The following is a 24707-nucleotide window of genomic DNA, read 5'->3' on the forward strand; positions in this document are numbered from 1 at the left end:
TGGTATTTTTCTAGCTTGTATGTGTCTGTTACTATGGTATAGATTGAAAGTGATATGTCCTTCTGTGTGTGTGTGTAGGGGAAAATGGGGAGGAAACCCCTCTACAAAACAATAAATGCCTGCGGGACAATAAGCATGTGCCATAGAGTTAATACACTACTTACTATTTCTTTAATGATTATTAGAAAATTAAAGAGACGATTCATTTGCTCAAGGAAGCAGAAGGTCAAGGGAGAAGAAATGGGAGCTCTAACAAATGTGCAAGACCTGGTAGACCACCAAAACTGCCCCCATCAGATAGACAGCATTCCAAGCTATGGTCTGCGAGAGACCCATCAATCAAGCTCCACTCTCGCTTCAGCTCTGAAGAAATCCACAGGTGTTTCTGGTCATTCTTCCACTGTGAAAAGACAACACTGAAGGTCTGAAAGGATGTAGAGTTGGTCAGGAAACGGACATGAAGGATGAACATTTGCAAATCAGATCTTATAAGAACATCAGGCCTCGTTCACCAGAATTCACCTTCCTAAGATTCTCTTAAAATTCTTGAGAACAGTCCCAACAAAAAGTCTATGTTAGATTCATGCTGTGCTTAAAACCAGAGGATTGTTCACAGCTCTGATCTGATTTATGCAGACAGACGCTATGACAGTGCTAACAGATGAATTGCAGCTTCAGTTCGCGTTAGCTCCATTAGCCTAGAAGTGCCAGTGTTGCGTAATTTTTACAAGACGCAGAGGACTTCCTGGTCTGGATTTAGCAGCACAGCAAACAGAAAAAGGCAACCCTAACCGATCTAACGGGTCGGTATGGGTAACGAGAACGGCACGGCGCGGCGCGGCACGCCACAGCCTTAGTAACCCTTTGACCCTGCAATGGTAAAGAGGCCATAGTGAAAACTGCATAAGTGGGTTTCAAGAAGAAATGGCTCCTCAGGAACGGTTGAGAAGTGAATGAGGACTAACCATTGAACTCACCTCACTCACCACAAGTCCAGACCTCTACATCAGTGAATGTGCTTGGGATGACTTGGATGGTGGAAAGCACTGATTACTCCCAGATTTGTGCAGAGACACTGAAACGAAAGGCATAAGGACATATTAGGTGGTTGGTGTGGCGCAACAGATAACACCAGTACCTGCCACTGAGCTACCTCAACGTGGGAGACTGGGGTTCGATTCCCGGTCTGGATGACTGTGCTGCGTTACACCAATAAGAGTCCTTGGGCCAGACTCCTAACACTGCATTGATCTGCTGCTGTAATACCAGTAACCTTGTGTACATATGTATACACACATATATATATATATATATATATATATATACACACACAGACACGCACTATTTCATCTCTGTATATATATTTGTATTTTGTATTTTTTTTTGCTTATATTTCTATATTTTCATATTTTTATATTTTATTCTTTAACTTAAATGTAACTTATTCTATTTTTATTTTTTATTTTATTTTATTTTTCTTTTGCACTTTTGCACTTTACTTCATAAAGTTAAGGTTTAGTTAAGTTTAAATGTAGATTTTTATTGTATAGCTTGATGTGAGCAGACTGTCATAAAAGCATTTCACTGCAAGTTATACTGTGTATGACTATGTATGTGACAAATATAATAAAATTTGATTTTGCACCTTGTAAGTCTCTCTGGATAAGAGCATCAGCTAAATGCCATAAATGTAAATTAGACATTAGATTGCTGTTAGTTGTCGAGGCTTTGTGTTGTTTTTTTTCTGATACTGAAAAAAATGAATAAATGGTAGTTAATGCCTGTTTTGATTAAGAATTAAATAAATAAACAGTTGCATGGAACAGATAGGATATAGATTAGGGTAGAAAATAATAACTATGCAAAGTCCCAGCAGCCTGTGAACACCAGCAGACAGTGGCATGGGGGCGGTGTGTGGCAGCGTTGGCGCTTATGCACAGTGCAGTGTAGTGTAGTGAACATGCTGGCGGATAATTAGGCAGCCTCATATCATATCAATAAAACCCAATCAATACCACAATCGATCGATCCAGTCTTGTTTGTGTGCTGAACTCCCCCTCCAACCTCGCTCTCTGCCCTTCTGGCGCCGCGATTGGCCAATCCAGCTGTCAATGAAGGGCGAAACCCCGCCCACGGAGATCTCTCTCAACTTTGCCCCCTCGCCGTCTGGAGCCGCAGCTCCTCCCTCTTGCAGAGCGAAGCAGGACCTCCATTCAAACCTCCAAACTCAGGGGGCTGCGAGTGTAACTCCATCGCTCTCCTCAGCCGCACACAGAGCGAAGAGATCGTGGAGAACCGGCCTTGTTTCGCAGCCCTGTAGCTACGCGAGAAAGTGGAGGGGGAGGATATCTAGTGATTCTGGCCGCGATACTCACAAGTGGTTGCTACCAGCGAGCTGCTCCAACAGACTGCAAACATGGCGAGCGCCTCCTACCACATCTCTAATCTCCTGGAGAAAATGACTTCCAGCGATAAGGATTTCAGGTCAGCGGTGCCCCCTAATATCCCCTCTGCTCATATTGCTCGTATTTGCCTGTTTTTTTAGACCTGCGGCACGTGTGTGCGCCTTGTTACCGGGTTAAACCGCGATCGTGCGCCGCGCAGCTTGGCCAGCTAGGCCGCAGATCTGTCGCTCTGCTGGGTTTAGCCTGTTAGCTGCTTGGCTAGCTAGCTTGTCTGCTTGGCTGTAAGCTGGATAGAGCTGGAAGCTCCTGTTTTTGCTTCTATACTCAAGACATTGACTTGAATTCACTGTATTTTGCGGCCTGGGTTAGATAGATAGATAGATAGATAGATAGATAGCTAGCTAGCTACTCCCCTTAGCGCTAGCTCGCTGAGCGGCTAGCCAGTTAGCTAGCTAGCTAACTAAGCTAAGCTAAGCTAAGAGCTGCTCTTGTCCAGGTTGGCAGGGAGGAGGAAAGTGAAAGACAGTTATCTACGGCGTTTTAAGGGTTATTTGGATGTTGTTGTTGTTGTAGCTGAAACCTAAAATGCTAACGAAAATGCAATGTAATGCGTAAGCTAGCTAGCTAAGCTGGCCGGTAGCTAGCGCCAGCTAACCAAGCAGCTAGCGAGCGAGCTAGCCAGCTAATGTGGCCTGTCACAAAGTTGACTTGTCATGAACCCGTTGGCTGGGACGTTAGGATAACGCCGAGGGTTCAGGCTTGGCCTTAACGCTGTTATTTAGCTAATGTCGAGGTGTTCAGCAGGCTCTTGGCATTGGTGCTGTAGCTATAGGTGGTCTAGGATTGTTTATCAACGTGGATCCACGCTGTGCTGCACGATCACCGGACAGTGAGGGTGTGTTCCAGGTGGTCCAGACACTGATCATTAATGCCACCATTAACACCATCTGCTGATGAGCAGGTCCCACAACAGATCAGCTCTGATCACTTGAGGCATGGACTCCACAAGACCTCTGAAGGGGTCCTGGGGTACCTGGGGTACCTGGAACCAAGACCTGTAGAAGTTGTGAGGTGGGGGGGCTCACCTGTCGCCAGTTCACCGGTTGTCCTTTCTTGGGGCACTCTTGGTAGGTACTGACCGCTGTCTAGCCGTCACAGTTCTGCCTTTGTTGGAGTGTCTGATCTCACCTATTGACAGGTTTCACTGTGACCACACCACCTGCCAGTGAGTTGTGTGTTTTGGCCGGTCGGTGCATGCCTCTTTGTAAATGTAAAGGATTTTACAGAGTTGCTTTATTGATGTTATAGGTAAGAAACTGCAAATTAAGTTGCAGTGAAAGGATACTTACAGCGATACTCAGCCCACATTCGTTTCCCTGACGTTTTTAATCAGTTTAATAAATGAACATAATGGCTGTATCCAGTTTCTGTGCATGCAGTCTGGTGCATGATCTCAGTGGGTAGCAGGTTGTTTGGAAACTTGATGTGCAAAGTTAGAGACTGCATTAGCTGTGCTTGCTGTCAGAATGCCTGATCTCCAGCATACACCTTATTACAGCTTTCCTACTTTGCATTAGAGCTGGATGATATGGTAAAAGGGTTATACGTGTAATTACAGACTAAATGCATCAGTAAAAAAAAAAACTGCTATTCAGATATTTTGTATTCGTATCTGCTGCACGTCATCCAGTTAAACCAGCCTCATTACACTGTTGCTAATGAAACCTGCAGTTGATCAATTTTCTTTAAGCCCTGCTAATGTCCTTGATGTGCTCAGAAAAGCATATTGTGTATCATGATGCAATAAAATATTGAAAATATTTTTATTTTAGGGTCATAATTTTGAAGGTTCAGATTTTGCTGTGAAATCGTACAGTGGTGTAGGGCTGGGCAATGAATGCACCACAAATGAATCGAGACAGACTCTCAGAACATCCATTTGATGTAATCTTGCCTATGTTGGTTTATTATTATTTTAATTCTGTTAATACTTCAGTACAGTCGCCCTTAAAAACATACGGCCATGAGCGGAGAAGGAGAACTCGACCAACTGAGCAGTTTGAGCAGCTTCTATAATTGTTCTTCATTTAATTTAATTGATTCACCAATTAAAAAGGTTGACCAATCAGTCATAATGTAACGTAAAACACGCCCTCCCTAATATTTGAAGCATGGACTCCACAAGACCTCTGAAGGTGTTGTGGTTGTTTAGTCATCACAATCTTACAACTTGTCAAAGTCCTTCAGATTTTAACCCTTGACTAATTTTCCTGCTTCCAACACATGAACTTCAAGAACTGACTGGTCACTTGCTGCCTAATATCCCAGCCTTTGACAGATGCCATTGGGACGAGATGATCAGTATTATTAACTTCAGTTCCACTTACCTTTCAGTACTTTTTTTTTTTTTTTTTTTTTTTTAAACATCATGACTGAGTGATGTTTTGTGAGACAGCAGTGCAAGATGTGCCTTAATCTGTGCTCTTTATTTTGAGATGAACTGTTGGGATGCTTTCCCCTTTGGGGCTTGATCAGTTAGTTGAATGTAGTGGACAGTATTGGAGCTCCCTAAGTAAGTCCCATGAGTTATAAAGTGTATACTTTGAGGTATTCTGTTATGTTGTTCTTCAGCAGTGGAGACTCAACACCTGTCAGAGCCGATTCTTTCTCCCACTTACTTGCGAGTCGTTTCCACTGGGTTTGAGCTTTATTAGCAGATACCCCCTGGGGTCATGTGGCATGACTGAGGGAGGCCTCTTCTGCAGCGTCTAGCGCTAAATGCTGTGTCAGTGCTGCATCCGAAGGTGACGTATGCAAAAAAAAAAAAAAGCATGCCTGCCAAAAGGCGTATAGGCATAAGGAAATCACCAAGCAGTGAATTCGGCTTTGGTTGTGGGTGATGGCAAAAGCGGGGAAAATTGAGCTCTCTACTGAGAGTTCTGCTGACCAGGGAATTAGCTGGTGTCGCCGCTGATGGTGGCAGAATTTTCTGTCGCTGCTAAATAACATTTAAGTATCGGTTTTGCCTCCTTACATCTACTGTCATGATGTAAACACAGCTTTACACCCAGCACAGTGTAAGGATATATTTAAGAGGGAAGGTTGTGCATGTCGCTGGTGTGTTTATGTTACAGGAGGGATTTTTAATTGTAATATCAATATGCTTGAATTCCTGTTGAATTTCCAGACTCTGGCCTGACATGCCTAGCTGTTGTGAATGCTTGTTTCCTAGGTTGGCAGAAGATTACCTCTTCGGGACGTTTCGTCTGCTCACTGCTATAGATTGTCTGGAAGAGGTTGTTTCTTTGATGGCGTTCCCTTACACTGTGGTTGAGTGGTCTGCCCATGCATTATTCATCCTGCCTTCATATCTTGCTGGAATAAGGGATACCTTGCCATCAAACCTAGGCCAGAGCGATTTCTTTTTGCTTGTATTTGTCTGAGGGTCACATTTTGGATGCCCCACCCCACACCCCACCACCAACCACTATTCTACTCTTATTCCATTTCTCTTCTTGCTCAAATGCTGCAGTTTTAATGTTCATGCTCAGACGAAGTGGGCGTCTTCCATCTAATTCTAAAAGCTGTGCTAAAAAGTCCGTTCAGATTTGAGCAGTGGGAATACTCCACCCCTACTTGGGTTCGCACCAAACAAGAGGACCATGGTCCACCAAAAATTGTGGGTGACTTTCTGCCTCCAAGTGAAACCTGATTTGGTTTGCTGATCTTGCGAATGCCTTTTCATGATGGTCTGCACTAAACAAGGGAATTCAACCTCCGTGTGCTTTTCTTACGGTGCATCGGCAGAAACCTGTCCTCGTAATCGGTCTGTTTAACGATAGACCCTTTACAAGCGCCCATGTTGTTCCTGCAGCATCATCAGATGAGCATTATGGATTGCAGAGTATAATCTTTATAGGCTAGGTGACCTGATTGGTCAAATTCAAACTGACACATAATTAAACCAATCGATCGCTCCAAGGGAATCCAAGGAAATCCAAGGAAATACTTCAGCCTGACTTGTGCTTTCAGCAGGAAATTGAAAAATGGATTTGTACAGAATATAAGCACTGTCTGCTCATACGTATAACGGTGATGTGTCCCTTTCCTACAGGTTTATGGCCACGAATGACTTGATGTCCGAGCTGCAGAAAGATTCCATCAAGCTGGATGACGACAGCGAGCGGAAAGTGGTCAAGATGATCCTCAAACTTCTGGAAGACAAAAATGGCGAAGTTCAGAACCTGGCTGTTAAATGGTATGGGCATCATCTGCACTGTTAAAATAGTCCAAGCTTATGGGATACTCATGTTTTAGGCAGCACATGTTGTATATAAGCATTTGGATATAGATTTTAAACTTGCACACCACAGAAGTTTTGCTGTTAGGAGCTCCTGTGGAAGCCCTTCAGGTTGTTTGTTGCTTTATTCTGATCAGCTGAATGCAGGCGGCTGCGGTGTTATTTATTTATTTGGCGTCGATATTCCTTGTGCGTGTCGCATACCAAGTAAAAAGCTCAAGTCCCGTTACAGCCTAAAGCTTTGTTATATTTTCTGTTAAATGCACAAATACCCAATGGCAAGCAAATGCACTTGGGATGTTGGATAATTTGGAGAACCACACCCACCCTGTTTAACTGCAAGCGCTGATGTTATGCGTGTGCATTGTGAGATTCTAAGGTTTACATCTGAATTAGTCCCAGAAGCTAATCAAAGAGAGCTCAGTGTTCCCAGAGGAGCAGAGTAGGGCCTCGCACAGCCCTGAAATTTTTAGCTTTACCTAATCTCCGGTATTCAGTGTGTTCCTTTCTTGCCTCATAGCTCGGGGTGCATTATTGTTCGTTTGAATGCGGAGCTGATTCCCTTAGTGCTTAAGGGCCAGGCGTTATGCTACATGTTGATTAGGCTTTTTCAGAAAATAGCTGCTGAGTCATTGCACCTTGGATCTTAAATCTTTCTATTTCTGATGAAAGACAGCAAGACTGTACAACCGCAGCAATTTGTCCTCCTTCTGAGTGCAGAATCTGCTCTGCACTGTGCAGACACTTGTAATGTGGTGGTGATATTTAGTGGCTCAATTGACAGAAGCTGTCTGGGAACCAAACTTCTTTAATTTGTAACTGTTTATTATTACTTATTAAGAATTATAAGTAAGTATTGTATATTACATATTTTTTTATTCAAAACTTTGTTAGGTGATGAGAGGAACGAACTTGAGCTTTGTTTATTGTATCTCTGAGACTTTTTAAAGCTTGATGTCTTGATGTTCAGCACTGTAACAGCTGTTAACGATAGCTAACAGGATCGTTGTAGCTAGTGTTGCACCAGTACTGATACCATATTGGTGTCTGCAATAGAAAGCACCAATCCCATGAAGCTTACCGATACCTTACATTTATTTATTTATTTATTTATTTATTTATTTTTTACATAAAACAATGTTTGCGTACTTTATGAAACCAAATATTTAAACAACCAGTAAAAGCTAGTCATAAATAGTTAACATTAAACAGACATTAAATGAACCTTTTACATTAACTTTTTCTTTTTATGTGTTGTTTTACTGGTTCTGAAACTAAAAGTTAAGTTTCAGCAGCTTGTTTAAAGACCACACACTGAAGTTTAGAGACGTGTACCTGAACGTGAAATTGCTGCATAATCACATTTTGTTTATAAACTGGTATTTTGTTAATGCTCTGAAATGTAAATTTTAAACACCAGTTAAAAGCTGTTTGGTCAAGTTTAGCAAGATTGCGCTTCTCTACCTGCACCTGTTACTGCTTTGTGGCAATTTTTATTTTTTCATAGTTCTCAAACGTCAAATGTGCAGCTACTCAATCAGTTAATGTTCATTATATCTATTTGAGGAAAGATATAAAGAAAAGTGCAATCTGTAAAAAGGTAAAACTATAAATATCAAGATTTATAGCCTCTATCCGGTATTTAAGTCAAAGTTGGTATCAATGGCGGTACTCTCTATCGGCAGATACTTAAAAATCTGGTATCGGAAAGGGAAAAGTGGTATCGGTGCATCCCTATTTGAAATGTTTGTGCATCACGCATGCTTGATAAAACTCAGTCTACTAAATATACTCAATTAAAATGTACGGTTTGTTAAATCTATTTTTATAAACTCTCCAGAATGGCAGCTTTACTGAAGTGGATAACAATCTTAACTTCTAATCTCTTTACATTTTCTTTTCGTTCCATAAGGTATTTCTGTTCTGTTCTGTTCCCTTCATCATCAAAAGAGCAAACTGATTTATATATTGTTGCTGTGCAGTGAAAAATAACCTCCCCAAAAATGGGAAAAAAAAAACTTTCAATGGAAGTCAGTGTAGAAATATTTTATCCTATTTTATCATCTTTTTATTTTGGAGCATTTCTTTCGATCCATTCATTTTAAATGAACCGCAGTGTGCAGAAGCAGCTGCAGGGTTCAAATGATGAGGGAAACTAAAAACGGAGGTGTATGTTTTTCATTGGACAGCAGCGATGTGCACAATCTTCGAACAGCTATTCTAACTTATTCTACAGCCTTTAACAACTCTAGAGACTTGATCCATCATCTGTATGGCTAATCTGTATGTTACTCAACTATGAATGCAGTGACTGCTGTCATCATGCTAAATGTCTGTCTGGTTCTGTGTTGCAGTTTGGGGCCGCTTGTCAGCAAAGTGAAGGAGTACCAAGTTGAAACGATTGTCGACACGTTGTGCACGAACATGCTGTCAGATAAAGAGCAGCTTCGGGATATTTCCAGCATCGGCCTGAAGACAGTGATTGGGGAGCTCCCGCCAGCATCCAGCGGTAACTTCCCTGACCTTTTGTTTGTTCGTTTTATCCCCTTTGTGTGTTCGTGAAGATGCTGAATGCATGTTTTGACACCATAAGTGTGCCTTTCACAGCCCTTCTGTCAGCGCTGTGTGTTATGATGCCAGGGGCATGCATTTACAGCTCCTGAAATTTTTTATTGTTTTCCAGAGCAGGAGGGAGGTCTTGGCTGAACTGTGCTTTTTGTGTCTTTCCCTCAGGCTCTGCCCTTGCTGCCAGCGTGTGCAAAAAGATCACGGGCCGCCTCACGAGCGCTATTGCCAAGCAGGAGGACGTATCCGTACAGCTCGAAGCCCTGGACATCATGGCTGACATGCTCTGCAGGTGCGCACACACCGGCAATGCGGCAGCTGACACAGTCCTGATGGGAGAAATATGCTTGAGTTTGTAGATGGGCGTAGTGCTTGCTAAGACCTTTTTCGTGGGTGCTTCTGTGGACGCATGTCCATATGGAATGTAGGGCCCCTGAAGGCTCTCCTCTCATTTAACTGAGATGTGTGGACCCATATTGCTGCTGTTTGGGTGATGGTTCTTTGCTGTGTGCCTATATATGCAGGAGGTAATAATTGTTTGCAGTGAAGGTTATTGGCATTTTATCAAAACTGTCATGATGCAAGCATATCAGTCATTTGCGTTGTGACATTTGCGTGTTATTGCACTCGTATTACATAAAGTAGAAAGCTAAGGCTTATTGAATGTGAATGGTCAACTGGCTTGTATTTTTGCTTGGGTTAAATAGAGGCTGTGCATCATCACTGCTGTAGACAATAGAAGGTTGAATATCAGTGCTGCGGCCGGTTGTACTCCTCGTTAAATTTTGGGGTTATTAGTTAAGTGTACAAGATAAAAAGGCTTTAAGAGTGCTGGTGCAAACTAGAGATTTACAAAAATATCGATTTATCAAAGTATTGCAACAGTATTGATTTTTAATTGATCGTTTACATGTAAAAATTGGTGGCGGACACTGGTTTGTTGTATGTTGTTCAAACCCTGTGCTCTTCAGATCCCACTGTTCTGATTGGATGAGAGGTAAACATATCGCAATATATTGAATTGGAACCCCTGTATCGTCTATACGCGTCATATCCCCACTGTCTCACCAATACACAGCCCTGTTGCTAACATTCAAATCCCTCATGTTCTGCAGATTTAGAGTTAACGCTGCTTCAATGTGTCTTTTATTCAGACAAGGAGGCCTGCTGGTGAACTTCCACCCCTCCATCCTGAGCTGCCTGCTCCCTCAGCTGACTAGCCCGCGACTGGCTGTGAGGAAGAGGACCATCATCGCCCTCGGTCACCTCGTCATGAGCTGTGGAAACCTTGTCTTCGTGGATCTCATCGAGCACTTACTGTCTGAGCTCTCTCGCAACGACTCCATGTCCACCACTCGCACTTACATCCAGTGCATTGCCGCCATCAGCCGACAGGCTGGCCACAGAATCGGTGAGAATATTTGTGTTGATGTTTATGGCGTTAGGCAGGTGCTCTTATTCAGAGTGTCTTACAATTGGATTAAGGCACAGAAGTAAGGGAATGTAGTGTTGGGAGTCTTGCCCAAGGGCGCTCTCCTACTGGTATGGCACGGTGTGCTTGCCAGAAAGTCAAGCCTCAATAGAGGAGGAGCAGTGTTGCTGAATATGCTATATGCCAAGCAAAGCTTTTTATAATGGTTTATAATCTTTTTATTTTATGTATTTAATAAACCAGGCAAAATGTAAACAACCTTGGCTATCATTCGTTGAAATGCTAGCTCACTCAGACGTGTACTTAATTGCCTTGTTTATAAGATACGTAAAGTTTATTTCTTTATTTTTCCTTGAGATGCTAAGGCTTCTTTCTCAGATGCCCCCTAAACACAACTGACAGAACTCTCCTTTCAGTTTCTCATTTGGGCCGTGAGTCCTTTGTGCCTATAGCAAGGCCACCGTTTCTAGATTGTTATATTTTCTGCCTAAAATGATGAACAGTTCAGCCTATTCCATCTGAGGCAGAGTTTTTTTTTTCTTTTTTTTTTTTCCCCCTCCCATTACTGTTTGACGGACGTTTTTCTTTTCGCTCAGATAGAGAAATATGCCGGGTAGAAGTTGCCTCTCCTTGAAGTCTGACTGCACAGATGACTAGCCCATTGGGGTGTGTGTGTATGTGACAGGCGATGGGGTGATCTGCAGTCATGCCGTTATTACCTGTCACCTTGTCTTCGGGCTTTGTCTTGCAGTCGCGCCACCAGGCTGAGCCCTGGAAGCTGCGAGAGAAATGAAGTGAAAAGTCATTTAGGTTAGCCTCTCTAGCGTGCGTGTTCGCCCATCAACCAATTACTGCCTCTGTTTGGTGTGACAAAGACAACAGCGATTAAGATGTGGAAGATAACTTCAGTGAAGTGCACTCAAAGCCATTTTGCAGTTCTCTTTCTTACTACTGGTTTTAATTAAGTTTTTTTTGTGTGTGCATGAACCATCTTTTAATGATCACTTATTTGACTTGGTTGAAAGACAAAGTCTTTATCGGGCAGCTTTTCCAAAGTCATTTCATTTCCCTGTGAATTCTGGCTCCTTTTTGATGTCAAGTTCTGCTCTCCATGTGTTGTGGTCTAGATTAGGCAGTGCTCAGATCGGTCAAGTGACATGCATAGAGACTCTGCCAGAACGTTAACCAGCTTGTTCCTGTCCTCCCTTAGGCGAGTATTTGGAGAAGATCATTCCACTGGTGGTGAAATTCTGCAACATTGATGATGACGAACTGAGAGAATACTGCATACAAGCCTTTGAGTCCTTTGTTCGGAGGTTGGTATACACAATACAGGAGTTGGGTTATTAGCGGTGTTAGTATTATTCACTATATTAGTGTTTATTATGCTTGCTTTTTTTAAGTCAATGATTATAGAGGGTATTATTAATTTCTATGTATTTATTTATTGTGCATATCTTCTGATCTTGCGTACAAGATAAGACCCACTTGTTTCCGACACTCTCTAATTTCCATGCCCCCTAGAGCACTGCATGCAGAGAATCTGACCCTAACCCTGAAAAAATGAAGCCAGATTTTAGAAGTTCTTCATGTTTCTTGTGAAAACATATCTTTCCTCATGTAGATGAATTGTTTTGGTGCTGGAAATGGGTTTACCATACGCTGAGGCTCAAAGAAGTATTAGACTGTATGAATAAAGTGGTGTGAAAACAGGAAGAGAAGTAATGAGCTTTTATGAGCGTCCATTGGTCAGTTTCACACACAACTATAGACTGATGCATGAATGCACAAATTACAGATGTGAGGCTGATGACTGATGCACAAATCCACCAGTTAGACACGGTGAGAGAAGATCTCGACCAGTCTTCATAATCTTGTGACTGCAGGTGTTAGTCATGTGCAATCTGGTCACAATGTGTGATAATGCCTTTTTTAATGCGCTACAGTTTAAGATCTCCCACTGGTCTCTCTTACAGTAGCAGACGGAGCCTGTTGGACACACCCATTTATATGATTTAGCTGTTCATGCACTGTTGAAGGCTTTCAAGTTCAGTAAGATATCTAATCTTTGAAGAGATATGCACAGTTGCTCGTGTATATCCATTTTTGTGGCTTTTTCTGCCTTTAAAAAAAGTGAATTGATTAATTATCAGAAAAATACCAAGGCTCATGTAACTTCGGACTCCATGAAAGGTTCCACATTAGTAGAAGGAGAGAAAGCAGGAGAGATTTTTAACTGACAAGTTCAGTCATGCCATGCGAAGGGAAAGTCTGTGCTCCGCTCTCTGCACCAGAACACCCCAGCTGGGAGAATAGGCTCTGTGCTGAGGGATGCATATTTCAGTCAACCCAACCTCAGGAATGTCTCTGAATGTTTAGTAGTCACCTTGAGAACCTTGCTTAGGAATTGCTTGGGCTTATTCACATTCACTCCTTCCCTTCATGGTTTCAGTGGGCGAAATGAGTTTTTGCCACCCGCCCCTTTTCTCCTTAGTGTTTGTTCACTACTTTATTATATGGACTTTCTTTTGTGATTTAATCAAAGTCAGTATCTCTGTAGCACAGCCAGACCGAGAGACATGTGGAGCCTTTTTTTTTCATTTGAAGATTATCTGCTTGTGTTTGTCTTAAGATAAGCTTGCAGAGAATAGAGCAGTAAACAAGACGTTGAGGAGAACACAGCTTGTAGCCATCCTGCTGGGCATGTGCTTAAAACGGGAGGAGCTTTCAATGCAGTGTTGAGCAGATTAACAAACAAAAATGCTCTGTGTTCTCATTCCTAGATGTCCAAAAGAAGTGTACCCCCATGTCCCCACAATAATCAACATCTGCCTGAAGTACTTGACTTATGACCCCAACTACAACTATGACGATGAGGACGAAGATGAAAATGCCATGGACGCGGATGGCGTAGACGAAGACTACCAAGGTATAAGGAGGGCTCACGCATGTTTCCTCTCCACCTGTTGCACCAAAGGTCTTCTGATTGGCTGTAAATGGCCAGCCAGTGCTCTGCATATGTTTGGGATGTCTCTTTTTATCTTGTTACCGATTCTGGTATCTGAATTTAGGATGTAGGCCAATAATGAGTACTGATTGGATATCAGCATCTTGCTGTAGGAGCTGCATGGGGTTGTTTTAGGTAACATGCAACTATAACTACATGCAGTGGTGTAGTTGGAAATCATTGATTTCAGGTGGGACAGGTGCCAAATAAAATGGCAAATGAAATGTATTTGATAAGACCTGCTTATGCTTTAGGGGATCTCAGACGGTAGTAGAAGTAATATGGCAGTATCAGTACTGTTGAGAATTTGTCTTTTTATTATTTACGTTTACTGTTCCTTTACAACGGGGGTGGGATTAAGTCCATCAAACCCAGTGATATCTCCTCGAGGCAGCAACTTTAGAATGGCTCAGTCAGAGATCTGTTGCTTGCCCACTCGCAGGGATCAAGAGTGGACCCTGGGTGGAGGCATAGGGTCTGCACCAGATTGTTCCAAGCACCTTGTTATTAGAATGAATAACTTGGCCTAGTCTGGAGCCTTTTGAATGGCTCGGCCTTCGCAGCTGATGATATTGGCTATGAGATTGCTTTTTTGCAGAGACCCATCGCTCCATAACAAGCAGAGGAGCTTTAAAGCAGGGCACAGTGCCTGTGGCAGCGTCTCCTCCTGTAGGGAAGGTGAAGGTGGTTATTGAAAGTCGAGTGGATTTCAAGAGGCCACTCGTGCCCACTACCTCCATTAAGTGCGTAAGATGGGAATGTAGTGTCTCACTCGCACTGGCTATTTGGAGGACTGAACGGCATGTTTGTTCTCTGTGAAAGCTGCGCATGAAGGTAAATAAAAGGCTATTGAAGCTGCAGAGGCTAGAAAGCAATGGCTTTCTGTGAGAAATCTGCCTTCGAAAGGTGTCGTGTTGGGCTTTATATACCATCCCTCCCCATAGTAGTTTATTTTATTGACTCCTTATGATTTGAGGTCTGTGATTTTTTTTTCCCAGCATAATTTGAAAAGCTGGATGGTATTTTAATACAGATTAATACACTGTTTTTGTGTTACTGTGAAGAATGAAGGTCAACCCCCAAACTTTGCCAACATTTATGGTTTCAGATATTGTCAATGCTGATGGCTTCAGTCAGTATTCAGAAATGTAAAGGCACCCTGGCCACACTAGAAACCCCATCCTATGATGTATCAAAAGGTGAAAAAAAACTGCTTCCGTCTGAATTTGTGGACATTTTTCAGGTTGTTCAGTCAAATCTGTAGTAGTGTCTTATGGGTGGAGTCTGATAGGAAAGTGCTTTTTGTGTATTTGGTGTGCAACGTCATTTTTCAGGAGGAAACACTGCAAAGTTCTAGTTCTTCGGCCCGACTAGTTTTGGGCCTGCCCTCTAAAATCTCAAGCTACCTTTGAGCCTTTAAATCTGAATGGATGTGGCAGTGCACAGGTTGTCCAGTCAGGTTGTGATGGTTTGGGGATGTATGAGAACCTGGACACTTCTACAATTGAGGGATCTAGAAGTTCTGCTATTATAGAACTAAAGTGCAGTTGGGTCCTGTAACAAGACAATGATCCAAAGATCACAATAGCTCTAGCTCACAATGATCAGGCAGTTCCAGAAGTTGTAATTTCCCCTCAGTGTAAACCCTATTGCAGTGTTGTGGCATGATCTGAAGCTGTATGCTTGAAGGTCTACAAATGTCATGGAGATGAATTACTCGACACTGCATTATCAGACATTAATTAAAACCATGGAAGCATATGGTTGCAGTTATAGGGTAAGGTTTAGGGTTTTATTCAATATACCAAATATGGACAAAAGTATTGGGACTCCTGCTCATTCATTCGGTCATCCTTCTAAAATCAAGAGGATTAAAATGTATCCTTCTTTTGTTGAAGTAACTGTCTCTTCTGTCCAGTGAGGAAGGACTTCTACTAGATTTTGGAGGGGCATTGCTGTGAGGATTTGATTGCGTTCAATGCCAAGCGTTAGTAAGGTTGGGGTGTTTGATGATCACCACCCCACGTCATCCCCACCTCATCCCAAAGTTATTGGATGGAGCACCAGCCATCATTCCAGAGAACACAGTTCCAGTGCTCCACAGCTCAAAGCTGGGGGGCTTTATACACTGTTAGCCTATGCCTGGCGTTGGGGTTGATGACAGTAGGTTCACATTTTCTCCAGACAGTCCACTTCTATTGGCAGTACTTCTCTACAGGCGCTAGACAAGGTATGTGTGTGTGCATTTGCACATCTGTCAGCAGTTGGTGCAACTGAAAGTAGCTGAATGCATTGATTGAAGGGCTGTCCAAACATTTGTACATATAGTGTGTAGTTCCACCTCTAAGTGATGTAGAATTAAAGGTTTGACTTTTTAAAAGGTAGATCCATCAGTTCCACCTTGCATATTGTAGCTTTTTAAGCAGTTAAACTGGCTTTGTTGAACCTCCTGGCTTTGTTCCTGTTTTAAATATTCAGTGAAAATATTGCTTGTCTTGATCGTTTTTGCTTCAAGGGGTCTGCATCTCTTTGACTGCCTGTGCCTTTCTTCTGTAACTCGCTCGTTCATACCTATTTTCTGTTTCCCCCATTCAATAATTTATCATGCTGGCTCCTCGCAAGCTTGTAAACATCCCCGGTGGCTTGTGGAGTCTGGCAGCAGTCGAGGATGTGTTTGTGTCCCTTTGAGTTACTCGTATCCTCGATGTTGCTGTTGCTGATATGGAGACTTCAAGGGAAAAAGTCGCAGAATCTGCACTGCGGGGGTCTGAGAAACAAATTGGATTAAGCTCAACGTGAAGATTTCAAAGGACAGCGCATTTATTTAATTGAGAGCAATAAAGCTTAAGTTATGCGCGTTATTACTGAAAGTTACTGTAGTTATGTGTCTTATGTATATTCAACAAAACCTGCTGCTGTTCTGCCGAATCCCACTGGTAGTCTTGGAAATAAATAAAGCTGTGCCTGTGTCTCTACCCACGTTTTACCCACTGCATTTTGTTTGGATCTGTTGCAGGAAGTGATGATGAATACAGTGATGACGATGACATGAGCTGGAAGGTGCGGCGGGCGGCAGCCAAGTGCCTGGACGCCGTGGTGAGCACCCGGCACGAGATGCTGCCCGAGTTCTACCGCACGGTTTCTCCGGCACTCATAGCGCGCTTTAAAGAACGAGAGGAGAATGTGAAGGCTGACGTCTTCCACGCGTACCTGTCCCTGCTCAAGCAGACTCGGCCAGCCCAGAGCTGGCTCTGTGACCCTGATGCCATGGAGCAGGGCGAAACTCCCCTCACAATGCTTCAGAGCCAGGTAGAGCCACATACACACGCACATGCACCTGTACTGTGTATCAAAGTCACAGGTGCATATGACCACAGTCACGCATGGCATCTACATGTGAGTTCTGATGACATCCAAGGTGATTCGCTGTGTTGGTCTTGCTCGCTTATGCACGCAAGTGTTTTGTCAGGAGGTGAACTGTGTGCGTGCGTGTGTGTTTGTCTGTGCAGGTGCCCATGATCGTGAAAGCTCTGCATAAACAGATGAAGGAGAAGAGCGTAAAGACAAGGCAGTGCTGCTTCAACATGCTGACAGAGCTGGTGAACGTGCTGCCTGGGGCTCTGACTCAGCACATCCCTGTGCTCGTCCCAGGTATGTGCCCTAGGTCTCAACCACACCCCCCCCACTCCATTTCACAGGAGCAAGAGCATTTTCTATATGCAGGCATGTACATTTATTTAGAATGGATGACTTCCATTTTGCAGATGAACTTTTGTCAGTTGTATTAGCAGCATTTACAGTTGCTTAAGGGGTGAACTTAAAAAAACTGCTTTTTACAGAAAACAAAAATCTTTTCTGCAGATCTTCTTTTGTAAGAGTCCTCAGATGGTCCCTGTTTTTGCAGAGATTTGTCTTTTTGTCGTTTGATAAACCTTTTGTTCTGCCTTCTGTTACTAGGAATCATATTTTCTCTAAACGATAAATCAAGCTCCTCCAATTTGAAGATCGATGCCCTATCCTGTTTGTACGTGATCCTGTGCAACCACCAGCCTCAAGTCTTCCACCCCCACGTCCAGGCCTTGGTGCCCCCTGTAGTGGCCTGTGTGGGCGATCCCTTCTACAAGATCACCTCCGAAGCCCTTCTGGTCACCCAGCAGCTGGTGCGGGTGATCCGGCCCTTGGACCAGACGGACGCCTTTGACGCCTCGCCCTACATCAGCGACTTGTTCGCCTGTACCATCAAGCGTCTGAAGGCAGCCGACATCGACCAGGAGGTGAAGGAGCGCGCCATCTCCTGCATGGGACAGATCATCTGTAACCTCGGGGACAGCCTGGGCGCTGACTTGCCCGGCACACTGCACATCTTTCTGGAGCGGCTGAAGAACGAGATCACCCGGCTGACCACGGTGAAGGCGCTGACGCTGATCGCTGGCTCGCCGCTCAAGATTGATCTGCGCCCCATCCTTGGCGAGGCTGTGCCCATCCTGGCCTCCTTCCTCCGCAAGAACCAGCGGGCACTGAAGCTAAGCACTCTGGCAGCACTGGACATCCTGGTGAAGAACTACAGTGACTGCGTGACGCCAGCCATGATCGACGCTGTTCTGGCTGAGCTGCCGCCACTGATCAGTGAAAGCGACATGCATGTCTCGCAGATGGCCATCAGCTTCCTGACCACACTGGCCCGCGTGCACCCAGACTCGCTCTCCAAGATCAGCGGCTCCATCCTGGCTGAGCTGATCGCGCTGGTGCGCTCGCCGCTGCTCCAGGGCGGTGCGCTTAGCGCCATGTTGGAGTTTTTCCAGGCGCTGGTGGCCACCGGCACGGCCAGCTTGGGCTATATGGACCTGCTGAGGATGCTGACCGGCCCTGTATATGCACAAAGCGCTGCCCTCACCCACAAGCAGTCCTACTACTCCATCGCCAAGTGCGTTGCAGCACTCACACGGGCGTGCCCCAAAGGTAATAGTTCTTGAGACATAATGATATGTATGTATGTGTATTTATATATACATTATTTATATATATATATATATATATATATATATATATATATATATATATATATATATATATATATATATTATTTTATTTTATTTTTTTATTTTTTTTTTTTTTCCCTAATACCACCGTACACTTGTAAAAGTGTATCAAGCTGTAATTTAGCATGACAGTAAACTGATTTAATCAATATAATTTCTTTTTAAAAACTCCAAAGAGGGCCCAGCCGTGGTGGGACAGTTCATCCAAGATGTGAAAAACTCTCGCTCCACTGACTCCATCCGCCTCCTGGCCCTGCTCTCCCTGGGTGAAGTGGGTCATCACGTGGACCTGAGTGGCCAGCCTGAACTGAAGACGGTCATCCTCGACGCCTTCTCCTCAGCCAGTGAGGAGGTGAAATCGGCCGCCTCGTACGCCCTGGGCAGCATCAGCGTGGGTAACCTGCCTGAGTACCTGCCCTTCGTGCTGCAGGAGATTTCGGGCCAGCCCAAGCGTCAGTACCTGCTGCTGCACTCGCTCAAGGAAATCATCAGCTCGGCATCTGTGTCCGGTCTCAAGCCGTATGTGGAGAGCGTGTGGGCTCTGCTGCTCAAACACTGCGAGTGCACCGAGGAGGGCACCCGCAACGTGGTAGCCGAATGTCTGGGGAAGCTCACCCTAATAGACCCAGAGACGCTGCTGCCCAGGCTAAAGGGCTATTTGTTATCAGGTGAGAATTATGCTCTGTGCATTAGAACATTTAGAGCTTCTTGTTGGTATCTGCATTTTCAACTATTTTATTCTATTTGATTAAGTTGTTGCAACAACCTAAACTTTTCCAAACACTTAAACATAGATGGGTTCAAATTGGTTCATTCTTGTAGCACATGAGATGAGTCAGCTGATCGCCTGGTTGATTTAATGATTTTTTCCCTGTGTGTTAACTGTATGCAATTTAATATACTACCAGATCTACAGATCAATAATGTGGAGCTGCACAAATTACACTGTCCATATTTCTGTGTGCATCTCAGCAAGGAGCTGCAGTTTCGTATCCCTGCCTGTGTCTCACCACCGTTCTGCTATTCTTGCATGCTCATTAAACAATCTGTTTAAAAAGTGCAAGATAACACATTTCCCCCTTTCCCCTCCGAACTAATCCATGTAAAATACTGGATTAGGTTTGATACTGACCTTAATAAACAAATATAGTCCAGAAGGGAGCACTCCACATATGATATAGTTTTTTAGTCTTGTTCTCTATAAATATTGACTCATTAATGCTCAATTTCTGCCTGTATTGTGCAAAGAAAGAAATTAGGGTCTTTTTAAATAACAACCTTCAGTCTTTTTTGTTCCATTCCATGACCGAACATACTCTGTAGGTAATCATTGCTGGTGATCTAGATCAGATGTCAGTTACTGGAACAGGCCGTGAGGGTCAGGCAGACTGTGTTTGTATTACCAAATTCTGGAAAGAACAACTACGGTTATCTATACAGTAGCATTCCCTCAATCTGTGAGATGCTTCAGCTTCATTTGAGAATGAATAGCTAGATTTCTGCTCCAATTGGAGTCGGTCTGCTTTCATATTTTATCCCTCATTGATTTCTTTTTCTTCCCTCTCCCCTCTCTCCCCACCTCCAGGATCTTCTTATGCCAGAAGCTCTGTAGTTACTGCTGTAAAGTTCACAATTTCAGACCACCCACAGACAATTGATCCCCTCCTGAAAAACTGCATAGGTAAGAGCTTTTTGCAAAGACTGTCAGGTTCTTTCAGAGTGTGGACACTTTCCTCCTCTCTCACTTTGAAAAGAGTTTAAAGATCAGCAGTGCATTTAATCATTTTAATGATTTTTCTTTTTCTTCTCCGTCGTCTTTATGTTCTAGGTGATTTTTTGAAAACGTTGGAAGACCCAGACCTCAACGTGCGAAGGGTCGCCCTTGTAACATTCAACTCCGCAGCCCATAATAAGCCCTCCCTTATCCGAGACCTCTTGGACACTGTTCTCCCTCACTTGTACAATGAGACCAAAGTGCGCAAAGAGCTGATTAGAGAGGTAAATTTACATTCTCTTTATTAATTTGTCACCATCTCCCTCTCGCTGCTCCTTTTGAAGCTCATTAAGATTCTCTTTCTGCCGCTTTAGGTTGAAATGGGTCCATTTAAACACACGGTGGACGACGGCCTGGACATCAGGAAGGCTGCGTTTGAGTGCATGTACACCCTTTTAGACAGCTGCCTGGACAGACTTGACATCTTTGAGTTTCTTAACCACGTTGAAGACGGACTTAAAGACCATTACGACATCAAGGTAGGCCGTCGTTTTTCATTATCGCTCTGAGCGATGAATCTTTCATGACTCTGTACCTTTTTACCATTCAGCTCGTGTGGTGAACACAAAAGATGAAAGCGTGAACGGGCTAGATAGGACAACTGGGCAGGCATATCAAAGCTGCCTTCACGTAAAGCACTGCAGCTAGATGAGATGAATTTTCTACACTTTTATTTGAATAATTTCCTCCTTTTTTGTTTGTTTTCCTTCCCATCTTTCTCCTTTCAGATGCTGACATTCCTGATGCTAGCCAGACTGTCCACTTTGTGTCCTAGTGCTGTGCTGCAGAGGCTGGACAGACTGGTAGAGCCTCTTAGAGCTACGTGCACCACAAAGGTAAACAAACAGTCCTCCATGGGTGGTCACAAGGAACATGGCTTTTAAGCATGTTTTTGAAGTATAGCAAGTGAAGCGGATGTCAATGCAAAATGGACAAAATTATGTGTAGTGTCTAACTTCAGAATCAGGGGTTAATTACCCAAATGGCTAGACGTATTAGCCACCCACTTAAAGCCTGTCTATGTTTCTAGAAATAATACTATCTGTTTAAAACATAGGTAGGGTATATAATTGGTTGGGTATATACTTGCTATTAATGGGTGTGTATATATGGTACACTGCAGCTATTTGAGCAGCATGGATCACATACTCGTCTGGACCTCAGGATGATTTTAAAGCTACGTCCACTAGGGGGCGAGTCAGGGCTGAGAATGCTTTCCTGGATTATCGCTTCTAATTTCTAACCAAAAGCTGATTGTTACCTGTTAGCTGTTGCGTCAGCCTCACAGCTTAAATGTGGAACTGAAGAAGCAGGCTTTAGACACCAGGCTTCTGATGGAATATGTTTAGGACAGTGGTCTCCACCCCATGCTCCTGGAGAGCTTCCTAGGACTTTGCATCCAACCTAATCCACCCTCCTGTTCCTGCTAATTACTTTTAGAAGTCCCTGATTGTTTGAATGATGTTAGATTTGGGTTGCATTTGAAACCTGTAGGGAGGTAGCTTTGACTGTCAAACGCTATGTTTAAGCTCAGTTTGTAGCTTGTGTTGAGGCACTCGCACAGTTCAGTTTGTTAATAAAAACTGCTAACTACCCTACCCTTACTCCTGTGCTCCCTCAGGTAAAGGCAAACTCTGTGAAGCAGGAGTTTGAGAAACAGGATGAGCTGAAAAGGTCTGCCATGCGGGCGGTAGTGGCCCTGCTGACCATCCCTGAGGCGGAGAAGAGCCCCTTGATGAGCGAGTTCCAGTCCCAGATCAGCTCCAACCCTGAGCTGGCCGCCATCTTCGACAGCATCCAGAGGGACTCCTCGTCAGCCAACATGGAGTCCATGGACACCAGTTAAACTGCGCCACCATGCCTGACACCTTCACTTACAACATCAAGCTGCAAGAAAACCAATTCTGGGGGACCCTTTTATCGTTCCATGCATTGCACTGAATCAACTATTATAGGAGGAAAAGAAACAAACAAAAAAAATAAAACAAGAAAAGCTTAAAAAAAACTGAGATAAAAGGTAAAAAAAAAAAAATCATGAAAAAAAAAATGAAAAAAGGAAGAGGTACATTCTCCTAAGCTTCAGAGCTTATCACCACGTTCCTTTTTTTTCTTTTTAAATAGAGAAGAAATCATTTTGATTGTTCATCAGTCCTTGTTTTTCCTCTCCTTTCCCTACACCCAAACCATCACCACTTTTTTTTTTTTGTTTTTTCTTTTCCTGGGTTCAGTTCCAGCTTGATGATTCCAGAGGATCCACAGGTACCTCCACACACAGACTTTTGAGCGTTGCTGAATTAAGGCACTTGAACAGATGGCATACAAACAGACTGTACAAGCTTTTTTTTTTTTTTTCCTTTCTTTTGCATTTCCAGTGGAGAAGGAGTGTTCTCTGCATTCTGGACTGCTGGCTCATATAGGATTGATGGTAATAAATGCTAGCATTCAGTCAGTTGAGATGATTTAAGGACCATCTTTCTTTTTTCTATGTTACCATGTTTCTTACCAGACCAGATTTAATGGCCGTTTTTGTACGATTTGAATGTCACCTCGTGTCCCTCCCATCGCTTTGTCTAAATGTTCGGTCGGCTGGCTCTGGAGAGATTTGACTGCGTTAGAAATATTCCATTAAAAAAGCGCGGCTGTGTGTCCGGGGACACATGAAACCTGGCTTGTTTACCCCTTTCATGACCTTAAACATTCCACCCATTTGCAGATTTACATGGTGTAAACAGCATGTATTGGACATCCAGTGACTTAAAATACACTCTGTGTGTGCGTGAGTGTGTGTAAGATTTCCTTTTTGTTTTTGTTTTTTTCCCTTATTTTTTTTCTTTACTTTTCACCTGATGACAGTTCTGTTTGGCTCGAGCTTATAGAAGTGAAATCTGAATCCAATGTTAATGGGAAATTTCTCTGTCTGGACAAGAGTTCCACACATGTGAATAAAAACAATAAGAGTGGAGAATAATCTCTGAGCACATGCAGGTTTGTATTACAGTATTCCCTCACTCTGCTCGTAGGAGTGACACTTTTCTTGCGGTGGCTGCAGTGTTTCAGCCATTGGCCGGCTCGGTTTGGTGAGTTTTAAGGCCGCAGTATAACCTGATGTGTTTCAAAACGCTCTCGTCTAATCCTCCGAGGGTTGTGGACGAGGTGAAATTGTCCTTATCTTTCACTAACGGTTAGTTTCACAGGTGCAGGAGCTTGGATTGGTGCCCTGATTACTGAAGTGTAAAACACAGTCTAGTAGGCTTGTAAGTGCAGCAGTTGTGCTCGCTGCGTGCGATGGTAAAAAAAAACGTTCACTGAGAAATTCCCAATAAAAAGGTCAATTTCTGCTTGCATTTAAAACCTGATGTCCGTTCCAGTGTACGTTAATCTGCCGCAGCGAAATACGTGCTTTCATATTTTTTGAACCCCCCCTTAAACTGGGATTGAGCTGTGACTGTGGGGGGGGAGGCCAAGTTATGAGTGCCAGCTTTAGTTTCTAGCAGAATGATCTAACGCTTTTTGTGCTGGTTGCTTTAGAGGACGTATTGGATTGAACAATCAGTTCAACATAGTATTGATTGATTGGAAAAATCCAGTCGCTTTGCTCAGCTGTAGAGCTTTTCAGCACATCCAACACCTTGAAGACACTGTGCAGTTTTTGTGTTATTCTAGCAACATCCCGACGACTCTAAAGCCTAAACTGAAGCGCACATAAAACCAGTTACCTCAACGAGAGTGTCCAAATGTTTGTGGACATGTCTTATAACAAATGCATTCAGCTACTTTGAGTTGCACCTGTTGCTGACAAATGCTGACAAACACATGTCTCCTCTGATTCATGCAAAGTCAGCCACCGCCAGGTAGCCAACATGCGCTGAGGAAAGCGCCAGTTCTACCACACCAGCTAACAGAAGCTGGCGAATGCACACACAGCTTGTTTAGAAGTATTGCCACTAGAATAGGACTCTATGTAGCAGGTAAACATGAACCTCTTGGCACCATGCGTGGGTTCGAGGGTTACAAAGCCCCCACCAGTGAGCTGTGGAGCAGTGGAATAGAATTCTTTTGGGGTGGGAGGAGGTGGGGTGGGGCTCATTCTACATCCTTGCAATGATATCCTCAAAGCAGTGAGGCCAGTTGTGCTCTCTCTGACTCTGGTTGTAGATTGCAAACTGGCATGGCTTGGGAATCAAA

The 24707-nt window shown here is 43.5% G+C and overlaps 1 protein-coding gene across 1 annotated transcript; it reads left to right on the forward strand.

Moving 5' to 3' along the window:
* The first annotated feature begins 2190 nt into the window (after positions 1-2190).
* cand1 (cullin-associated and neddylation-dissociated 1) lies at positions 2191-23490 on the forward strand. Its single transcript, XM_072673126.1, has 16 exons — positions 2191-2484; positions 6520-6663; positions 9060-9214; positions 9439-9562; positions 10425-10681; positions 11913-12018; positions 13486-13631; positions 16726-17018; positions 17219-17360; positions 17667-18668; positions 18925-19416; positions 20334-20429; positions 20577-20746; positions 20837-21001; positions 21251-21358; positions 22144-23490. The coding sequence occupies exons 1-16, from the start codon at positions 2417-2419 to the stop codon at positions 22366-22368; spliced, it is 3693 nt and encodes a 1230-aa protein (XP_072529227.1). The 5' UTR covers positions 2191-2416; the 3' UTR covers positions 22369-23490.
* The last annotated feature ends 1217 nt before the right edge of the window (positions 23491-24707 follow it).

Source organism: Salminus brasiliensis, chromosome 2 (assembly GCF_030463535.1).
Source record: "Salminus brasiliensis chromosome 2, fSalBra1.hap2, whole genome shotgun sequence".
In the NCBI taxonomy this organism is placed as follows: Eukaryota; Metazoa; Chordata; class Actinopteri; order Characiformes; family Bryconidae; genus Salminus; species Salminus brasiliensis.